The 11276-nt window shown below is 37.1% G+C and overlaps 1 protein-coding gene across 1 annotated transcript in view; it reads left to right on the forward strand.

Moving 5' to 3' along the window:
- crispld1 (cysteine-rich secretory protein LCCL domain containing 1) overlaps positions 1-9250 on the forward strand; it is a 62302-nt gene extending 53052 nt beyond the window's left edge. Inside the window, exons 14-15 of the mRNA XM_002937077.5 lie at positions 2614-2747; positions 4206-9250. Coding sequence (XP_002937123.2) covers positions 2614-2747; positions 4206-4257 — 186 coding nt within the window. The 3' untranslated portion in view covers positions 4258-9250. The remainder of the gene's footprint in view (positions 1-2613; positions 2748-4205) is intronic.
- Positions 9251-11276: the final 2026 nt, after the last annotated feature.

Consider the following 11276-nt stretch of genomic DNA (forward strand, 5'->3'; position numbering starts at 1 on the left):
TTGAATAGTGTCGGATGTCATCAAGCACTGTCTCCTTTCAAATTCTAATCTCTGATTTTGATCGGTTGCCTTTAGAGTGGTATGGTAAAGCCAGTGTATTATTTCCAGAAGCCAGTTATCTTATTATCTGTGCAACTTGTATTGGTACAACTGACACTACTGTAATATCTGCAATGCATTCTTGTGCTCCAGCCTGGCATTTGATAAAAATAGTGATTCTTGGTCTAGGTAATAATGCCCTAGAGCTGCAGAGCCAAAGGTTTAAAAAATTAGTGGGAGAGATATATCTATGGATTGATATTGAAAAAGTAGGTTAGAAACATTGCTGTGTCTTGGTATGGTGCCACCCTAGGCACTGGACCTAAATATGCCCCTCACTTCCAGTCAGGTGTGACATCACTTCTGCATGAGTGATGTCACACAACACAGCAATGCGCAGCACACCCTCTCACTCCTCCAACTCCGGTGCCAGATTTCTACAAAAACTTTCCAGCCAGGGCTGTGCCCTAGGCACAGGGCAATGGATGCCTATATATATATAAATATGGACCAGGATAGAGATTGTGAGTCCTTGAAGAAGTAATTTTCTTCCAAAGGAGTGAGAGAGATGGATACTTTTATTTTTAAAACTAAGCCCTACCTAGCCTCAGCCCCCTCTTCACCCAATTCAAAAGTTTTCCTGGGTCTGGACCTGGCATATACTGCAGGGTTACTTGTTTGCTTTTAAAGCTAAGTCCAAAAAATTGTGCTTTGTATAGTGAGAACATTAACCACCATATGTAATAAAGGCATTAAGTTTGCCTTAGGAGCAGTAACTCATGGCAACTAATAAGATATTTGCTTTTAAACAGGTGACCAGTAAATGCTACCTGCTGATTGGTTGCTGCTTCTGGGCAACCATAGTGCCTTTTATTATATAACCCTATAAATATTGTATCTTGGGCTCTGTATGGAGCTGGGGCACTTATTTGGAACAAAGGTGCACCCTTGCGCCCCTGGCTTTGCTACACGCTAAATTCTGCAGCTGAAATGTTTTTATTAAACTTTTGTTTCTATATCTAATCAAGCACCTAATATACATTTTCAGAATCTGGGGCCTGGTGAGTAAGAGTAGCCAGACTGAAGCATGGAACGTTATTTAAAGCAGTTTAAAGTGCTACAGGCTGAATCTGCATTATTGTATGGGTTTAAAATAGCTGCTTAAACTGTCAACAAGTCAAGTGGCCTAAACACATTGCTGACATGTTTAAAAGAGATTGTTGCCTGTGGCACCTGTTTTGTTAAAATAACAGCTTCACCAAAGCAAAGTGCAGTCCAGTGAAATGTGATATGCGCGCTCCGATCGGAAATCTCTTCAGGGAAATGCATACACCACATATCCTCTGTAGAGGCCTATTACAAAGTTCCTTACTGCAGACCAGGAATCAAAACTTCCATGACCCATGACACGGAGCTAAAAAGGCTGCTCAGAGCCAGTGTATTAGTTAGGCTTAACACTTGTAATACCATATAAAATGGTTAGTATATCAGTATTAAGAAACATGACCTTGCCATACAAAGTGTAGCTGTCAAAATGCCCAAGGAGGGGGTAGGTGAACAGCTCTTGTATAATGTATAACTGGAGACAGAAAGTATCTAACAAGTGTATGGGCCCCTTTAATGTCACGAGCAGAAGCTTAGCACTGTATTGGATAGGTATGGGAGTCACTGCCGTGTAGGTAATTCCATATGGGCTTGGCTATTTTAATGCTACCCCTGTGTCAGTGCTGAAAGGGTTTAATGTATGTGAGCATCTAAGTACTTTTGTAACCAGTCACATTGTTTCCACAAAACAAAGGGGCATATTATTATAATTTACACGATTGGGGAAAGAATTGCAAATTGCTAAATATTAAATAAGCCCAATAGGATTGTTTTGCCCCCAGTATGGATTAATTACAGGTATGAGATCCATTAACTGGGAACCCCTTATCCAGAAAAAATCTGAAATATGGGAAGGCCATCTCCCATAGACTCTATTTTAAACAAATAATTTAAAATTTTAAAACATATTTCCTTTATTGCTGTAGTAATAAAACAGTACCCTGTATTTGATCCCAACTAAGATATAAATAATCCTTATTGGAGGCAAACCAATCCTATGGGTTTATTTAATGTTTTAACAATTTTTTAGTAGACAAGGTATGGAAATCCAAATTACCGAAAGATCCCTTATCTGTAAAACACAAGGTCCAGAGCTTTCTGGATAATAGACGCTATACCTGTTTATCTTATTGGATTAAGCTGATACATCGTGGTTGACCTAATATCACTGAGAAAAAACCCACAATTTTATATATGCTTGAATTGCTGTTGCCTTTGTGTCAGTTTTTAGAAGGCTTTATTTTGATTTTCTTTATTGATTTTATCATTTATTTCAGGGGCACCCTGTATTGGTCCCTCGGATGAGACACGATTTAAGAATTATTTGTAACTATTTAAAAGGGTAATCCTGTTGAGATAAAAAATAACAAAAGTGGTATAAAGGTGATACCGTTAGTGTCTAATATAATCATAGCACACTTTTAGAACATTTGAATTCCTTTTTCAAATGCAATCTATATATTTTTTTAGATTTCAAGTATCTGCAAGGCTGCCCTTCATGCAGGGGTACTTCGCAATCACCTAGGGGGCTATGTGGATATAATGCCTATGGACAGAAAGAAACATTATTTTGCATCAACTCAAAATGGAATAACATCTGAAAGGTACAGTATTGATACCCTAGCTAACCATGTATGACTTCAGCAGTTGAAGTCATTCTTTAGGCACATATACTGTGCTTTTGGTGTAAAAACATGAGACATGAGGGCAGATTTATCAAAATGTGACTTTAGATCTTTATACATAAAAACTCACCCATGTTCTATTCATTCCTGTGGGTTTTGGAGAAGCATATTTATCAATGGTGAAAGTTACAACTCACCATTTGATAAATACACTTCTGAAAATTCCATAGGAATGACAAGAACGTGAGTTTTTATGTATTAAGCTCTAAACTCACATTCTGCTAAATCTGCCCCATGAAGTAAGCTATTCCTATCAGCTTCCTTCCTCTGCATATTAGTATACTTTTACATCTAGAAAATGATGGACTGAACCTGAAACTTAATGGTTTGTAAATTAGCCCCTAAATGAGGGGTCCCCAAACTTTTTTCCTTGTGAGACACACTCAGATGTAAAAAGTGTTGGTGAGCCACACAAGCATGAAAAAAGCTCTTTGGGGGTGTCAAATAATGACAGTGATTGGCTATTTGGTAGCCTCATATGGACTTTTAATCCCAAGAATATTGTATGCAGTCCTTGTCATTTTCCCATCATCCTAGCTGGGTTATAACTACATAGGAAGCAGGCCCTGCGGCTGGAGGGGGCCCAGAGGTGGAGAGGGCCCAGTAAGGCCCTAACTAATAAGCAATTTCAATATATATTGTAGAATAGTTCAACTGACAAATGTTTTGGGGCCCTAAATTGGGTTTGGGCCCAGTAACACCTATGGGCAGATTTACTAATCCACGAACGGACCGAAAGCGGTTTTTCGTAATGATCGGTATTTTTGCGACTTTTTCGTCGCCGTTGCGACTTTTTCATATGTCCAGTGATTTTTTCGTCGCGTTATGACTTTATCGTATATTTTCCACGACTTTTTTGTCGCCGTCACGAAAAAAATCGGATCGGTTTTTCCGCCGTTTAGAATTGCTCAATACGAAAAAATTGCGACGGCGGCGAAAAAGTCGCAAAATTTTTGTTTCCAATCCAATTTTTTCCCATTCGGGATTCAGATTTGTGGATTAGTAAATGTGCCCCCTAGTTATGCCCCTGACCCCTAGCAGGTATACAGCATTCTTTGATTTTTTTCTGCTACTGAGGTCGGTAATGCTTTATGTAATCCATGCATTTTTATAGCCCCTGCACCATTAGAAACAGCAAATGCCGAACAATTCTAATCCTTTCTTTCTGTAGGCTCTTTCTTCTCTTATTGATTTAAAACACTTGACTTGCTTTCTTAATTAATATGCTTTCTCACATATTTGCCTTCAGAATAAATACTCTATCATGTACTGCTGAACAGTGTATGTGCCGGGGTGGGAAGGTATGACGAAGGATTGCTGTTGATTCATTTAAATTACAAATATCCAATTATATGTGTTTCTGTTCTTTTTTTCCAGTTTGCACAACCCAATAGAAAGCAAGGCATTTAGAATATTTGCTGTAATATGAAGGCCATCTAAAGATAAACACTTGGAAAGATGACAAATCATTATGTACTTGTTTGTATAAAGATGTATTGTTAATGTACAGAAAAATGATCTATACTGTCCTAATGCAACATGAAATGGAGATCCTAGTAATTAAATCCTTATTTAAAAAAAAGCATATTTTGGAATGAAAAAAACATGTCAGTTATGTTTTGCTAATTCAGCCTGTATTATAAAGCATGTACTTTATTTAGTGTTACTTTTTTTATTTGTATCTATGTTTAAATGCATAATGTATAGTTTTATATTTTATATTTTGGGAATTTCAGTGTCTTTTAGACTTGGCTGTGATGTCTTATTATTAATTATAGACCTTTAATTTACCTAGCGCTGTGTCCTTAAGCCATTCAGAAGGCAGGCACTGATGTGACAGTCTGGTCTATCCCAAAACACTTAAATTCACAAACAATATTAAACTAAGAGCAATGCTGTACCTTTAAGGACAGGTTAAACCCCTAAAATATAATGCTTATTTATAAACATTTTAGAAATGTAAAGAACTCCTGCTATGTAGATGCAATACGATAATTGGAATTTCCAGGAAAACGTTCTTATTTAGGGATGCACCAAATCCATCGTTTTTGGATTCAGCTAAATCCCAAACCAAATCAGAACCGTAATTTGCTGTAAATTGCGAACAAAAATGGTCTAAGTCATGTGATTTGGCTCTGCTGAAAACGTGGCCAAATCTGAATCTTGCAAAAAGTGCAGGAGCATTTGCATCCCTACTTTCCATTTGTCGGGATATCTAGAATCCCTGAACAGTATTCTGCAACAATGCACTTTTACAGTATCAATACATTAGCTGGAATAGGTTCACGTGTATTGCTATAATCAAGCACCTACAATATTGATCAAACTTTTAGACATTTGGCTCACCATGTCCCATTATGCCGCTTATGTAATTAATCTTTTTCCATTGAAATCAATGCCATGGTGTTTTGTGCCCCGGTGTGTATTGACGTACCCTGTGATGCTGAAATAAAGTTTTCTCCATCCCATTCTTGCAGCTTTGCTAAGTACACCATTAAACCTGGCATAGATGTTTAAGAATACCAGTCCCAGGAACAGGAGCTCCAGGAGCTAACTTTGTGCAGTAATCTTGCATAGCTCTCTAGCAGGGGGTTCATTAATTTACTGTATAGGTGTCAATATAATGTAATGTAAAGACCATAGTGGTCCCTGCCACACTTGCTAGAGCAGTAAAGGGCTCAAAATCTCTTAGTGCTCAGTTGCAGAACACTTGCTGCAGGAAATTTGTGCAAAACCTGCTCCTTGCACCTTTAAGGTAAAATGCATAATGCTGTAGTTAAAATACAGCCCTGTACTTATGGCCTAAATAGGTAGATAGAAAGGATAGGGCTCTGTAGCACCATGTGTCCTAAACTTGCACGTCCCAATAACACACAAGTTAGGTGTAGGGTAGGGGATACCTTTATGGCTTCCTTCATGAATAGAGGGCTGCCAAAACCTTGTAGTCCTGTATTCATCTAGGAGCCCTGTCATCTGCATCTGGGAGTGTTACCTTGGGGAAGTATCTGAAGTGCAAAAAACATAGTGGTGTGCACCTGTTTATATGCACTTTGCACCTTGCACAGTGGTTAATAAATGACTGCTTGTTGTTCCAGACACAAGTCTAAAAAAGTCATTTAGAGAAAGTCGTCTTAATTCACAGTGTACAGAGGCTCACGTAAAGAACTGTGTGGCTAATAAAGGTGTGCATGTAAACTATGGCATTTTAAACCTGGAAACAATGTACCCTAGCAAAACCCTGCATATGACATCACGTGATTAAAACCAACTAAATGTACTGTTTTTTTTATGAAGATTTTAGTTAATTGTAAGTATATGTGGTTTACATTAGAGAAAAGATCCACAATCCACAAATAGTTTCAACAAATATACTGTATATACTGTATATATGAGCAGTTGCTTTATATTGGAATAACCTGTATAGCATTCATACACATAGTGGCAAAGCCCAATCTGGTTAGTAGGTGGGATTATTTATTAGAGCAAGTACATCATGCAATGCACAGTGTGCAATGTCCCACCTCATTATCAGCTATAAACAAGCTATGCATGTTAAGAATAAGTTACAAAGCCAGAGCAACAGCCTTTCCTTATAGTTAGTTCCCAACACACATGCCTTGTAGTATGGTGCACCCTTCAGGCTTTTTGTGAATGGAGCTCCGTTATGCTCCTTCTTTGTGAACCAGCCATTTCACTTGTTGCAGAATAACTGACCATGGTGCTCTTTGTTTATTTTACAGTTATTTACAGTAAACTTGTATAATGTGACTTTAGTCTTAGACATACCACACTGCTTTTCAATACACTTTACAAGCACTTTAACACTCTCTAGCACCCATTTGCCAATGTGGTGCAGATACGATCCATTGCAGTATCTCATAACAACCAGTATTTATTGTTTCTGCACTATGCTAATAACAGCTAGCTGCAGAATGGGTGCTATAGTTGCTATAGGATACAGTGGTTGAACAAGTATGCATCATGGTAGAGACTGTTACCATATACAGTATAATAAATGTAAAGCCTGAGGCTTACCCATATGTCTAGCTCAAGTACCAATTACATTTAGATATGCCACTGCTATTGAGCCAAATAAATACATATATGTATTGCTATTGGCCCAAACAAAGTGGTGGAATAAGCTTGCCTAAAGCATTGACTCTTGTAGCATGATCTGGCTACACCAGTGCTCTCAGAAAAAGATCAAGGATCTCTATGGAGTTTTAGAGAAAAGAGATTGGTGGAAATATCTAGGATTCTTAATTTAATTACTTCCTAAATTGCGCTAATTGTGATGATTGTGATGGAACAGATGAACAGTCACCTGTGTCCATGTAGCCTTAAAGCTTGGATAAAGGGTAGTTAGTTTGCTTTCTAGGGGCGCACTGAATCCAGGATTTGGTTCAGGATTCGACCAAGATTCAGCCTTTTTCAGCAGGATTTGGATTTGGCTGAATCCATGTGCCTGGCCGACCTGAATCCGAATCCTTAAAATTATCTAAACACAGATGTTAAACCCGCTTCTCTTTAACGCTTCCATGCCCTTATTTGCATGGAAGGAATTGGGGTTCGGACGAATAGTGGATTCGGTGCATCTCTAGTGCTTTCTGGCATCCCAAGGAAAAGTTACCCCTGCCATTCCCTGACCTTGGGCACAACATAAACATAAATAACTGAGCTAACACTGTTCAGTTACATCATCATGGGATATGATATCGGGACATAATTGTGTTGTATTGTCCTAGTAAATGCAATAAAGTTATTGGATAAACCCAATATTTTCAATAAAGAGGATGCAGTAGTGGTGCAGGCACCATAGGCTCCCCAATTGTTGCACCTTTATTTGGATATAGTCACCTATAATAACACACCTATAATAACACCTTTATTATTAACTATTACTTACTATTAACTTCACTTTAGAGGAAATAATTCTGGGCCACACCAAAATGTTATCAAATTGTCCTTTACAAAATATTCCTTAATTGCATTAAACATATTTGAATGGGAATATCATTCTAGAATTAAGCTTTCATATGATGCAAGCATGGATATTCTAAAACAGTCTGCAGTTGGTCTTGTTTCTCTGTTTTTGTGGTTTTTAATTGACTTGTCTTGCCTGAAATATAAAACGCTATTTGGTTGCTGAGATCAGTTATACCCGGTAACCAGAAAAACAGTTTCAGTCTTTAAGTTCTTTATGTTTTTATAGTTATTATTTTATCTTTCTGCTCAGATTGGCTCCTAGTTATATTCTGGCAGCTCATTCAGTTTATGGGACCATGTAAAGTCCACACTGGTAAGAGGTGGAGTTAAAAAGTTAAAAACCACAGCTGTGAACAAAGAATACTTGTTTATGTTATGATAAAAGCTAATTTCAAGACAATCATCTCCTTTTAGCTCAAAGGTAAATTAATGGGGGGCTTCTGCAGGAATTTTTAGGGCAAGAACTGCTGCGGGTGGAATAGCTGTGATTCCAGGCACTTCTTATCCACTTGAAATACTCTAACAGGGAAAATGTCTAAATGCCTAAACCACTGAAGGCCCATATGTATGAGACAAGGGATTATGTATATAATGCTGTTAATTGTATTGTAGGTACCACATAATACAATTCATGCTATTCTAAAGAATAAAGCTGCTTTAAACTAGCAGAGAGCGTTCATGTAAATGAATTTGAGGTGCTCAGATCTTTTCTCCCCATGGATCTGTATCGCCAGTAACCGGCGTTCTTTTGCATTGATTGCAGAGGGGTTACATTTATAACCATGATGAATAACACACATTCTCAGTCTATTATTCTCAACTACGGAATCAGTCTTAAATATTTCTACATGTAGTGTATCATTTATTGCTGCTAATTCATATGAAGATTAGAATTGTTCTGATAAATTGCTGAGCAGTAGGAATCTAAGCTGTGTAAATATTGTTTATATACCAGAAAGTAACCCAAAGAGTTATGCAGCCGTTTTTTTTTTTAGTCTTTAGTAAGTGATGCCACTTATAGTACGGTTAACTTTTATAACAGCCTGGCTAAAATTCCTGCAGGCCAGGAAATGTAAAGCATCATAGAGTGCAAATCATATATGTTTTTTAGTCTTAAACACACACCAGATAAAGAAATGTGGCATTGAACTATATATATATATTTTTTTTTTCCCTTCTGCCGCAGGGTGGTTTAATGTGTTTGGTTTCTGTCTGCAAACAATGTTTGTATTTTTGTAGAACTTTGCAAATTGAATCTAACTTGCTTGGTTGTTGAGTATGTTTCTGTAAATGTTTTGCCATAACCAATATTCCAGAATATTTTTTTTTTTTTTGCCGAATACTAAAAAATGTTTTGTAATTAGTTAGGCGTATAGTGTTGTCTGTTTTTTGTCCATTTAAAGATAAAGTAATAAATGATACTATGATATAAAGTACTGCTGCCTTGTTATTCTTTTTTAAAATGTTGTAATGTTGTAAAATGTTTGACTACTAGCCATAACACATGGCTTATTGGTTAATGCTCAGAATGAGTAGTGTTCCCTTGAGCACTCACAGATGCTTGGATGAGGGTATAATTAGCAAGAACCTGGGAAATGTTTTTGAAGATGAGCACCAGATACACATGGTTGGGTTCTGGGTCTACTGGGAACAGGGGCAGATGTCTAGCTTAAAATCTTCAAAATTGAGTCTTGGTGTCTTCTTCTTGGTACCCAAAACACCCATGCTTGTGGTCACCTCCAGTTTTTTTTTTACTACCCCATATATCCATCTAAGCACTAAGATTATAAGATATTTTTTGCCACTATCCAGTACTCAGCCATAGATGCCCCTTTTGCCCCTCAGAACATTATTACTCTTCCACAACACCTCCCCTTCCAATTATTAATCTGTTTGCATAGTGGGTATCCTGTTCATCCTGTCCTTTGCAGAATAAGTATTTATGCCTTAGACTTTAGGGTCTTCTTAAAAGAACAAATGAAATACTATACCATGTAGACTCTCATAACTGCATCAACAAATTTGTCACAAGTATGTGCCTGCTTCAAAGTCCTCCCTGGTTTTAAATCCTTAACAGTGGAGTTCCCCTTTACAAAACACATTGATTTCAAATATTACACAACAAATAGTTACTTTTTCTATTTTTGTAACTATTTTTCTAAAATGGAAGTTTTAAAATGATTTTGTAACTCCCTTGTAATTTTCTGTAGCACCTGAATGTATAATGAGCATTAGTGATGTTCGGGTTGACTATTTGTCGACCCGCAATCACCCCTAACCCGGCCCTTTTCCACCTGCACCTGAACCGGCCCATGGCTTTGTGTCTATTTATATACCCAAACCTGTCCCTCCTATGACATTACTGAGGGAGCAGGGTAGGGGCTATAAATAGATGGATTGTGGGCTGGCCTGCTCATCATTAGTGACCATATATACTGTAGCTGACTTTATAAACCTTTACAATTTGATATTTTAGTTGATAAGGAACTGCAGCTTCAGTGCCTACCAAGTGTGTTCCCTAAGCTTTACAGTTTACCCCTTTTCAACATTAGCTGAATGACTAGGGCTGTATCTATAGTTTTAATTAAGAAATATCTACATTTTTGGCACTTAAGAAGAAAATAAAACCAGTTTCAGTTTGGCACTTCCTGTCATTTACTAGTTTTGATGAGCAGAGCAGAAGCTGATTACCAATCCACAGAGAAGCCCCATGATAATGAGCCACTCAAAATGATTTTTTTTCCATTTGATCAAGTTTTTTCATATTTACATTTTTAAATAAATAACAAACATTCGAGTTTGATTGAATTTCAAGTTCATTCAAATAGAAAAAAAACTCTTAAATTCACAATTCAATAAAAGTTATACATTTTTGTAGCAGCAAGGTCCCATTCAGAATGGATAATGCATTAAATCTGTGAAATACACTCCTTGAAAAGTAAGTCTTTCCAGTTACAATAGATAAGACTTTCTATCATTTCAAGAAAGTGTATAAAATTGGGTCTTTTTTTTTTTTTTACATCAAGAACATTTATCATATATGTCATTTTAGAGATGTTTTTCTTCCCGTCTTGTAAATCTATTGTGTGCTTCATCATACTAATGAACAATGAGCCTAACTACAGAAAAAAGACAAAATGAAAAAAAACAGAAATATATGTAAGTTTATTCTTTCCAAACAGCTACAACTTTACTGCAGTTTTTCACGTAACATAATTGGTAGATGCTGAATATAAGTTTACCGGCTTTGGAAACTGTATACATGAAACATTTCCTCTCTGCGGGGCTGCTATGACATTTTAATTAGTCTAAAGTACCTAAAGGTTGCAAAGAAAAATTGCAACAGATGCATGGAAGCCCCTGCTTTGCAAACAGACTTGGCGGTGATTCGCTTGAGCGTAGCGCACGTTGGAAATTCTTTCTAATGTTAATTGTGTGGTTTCCACAGAAAAATACATCAAG

Source organism: Xenopus tropicalis, chromosome 6 (genome assembly GCF_000004195.4).
Source record: "Xenopus tropicalis strain Nigerian chromosome 6, UCB_Xtro_10.0, whole genome shotgun sequence".
Lineage (NCBI taxonomy): Eukaryota > Metazoa > Chordata > Amphibia > Anura > Pipidae > Xenopus > Xenopus tropicalis.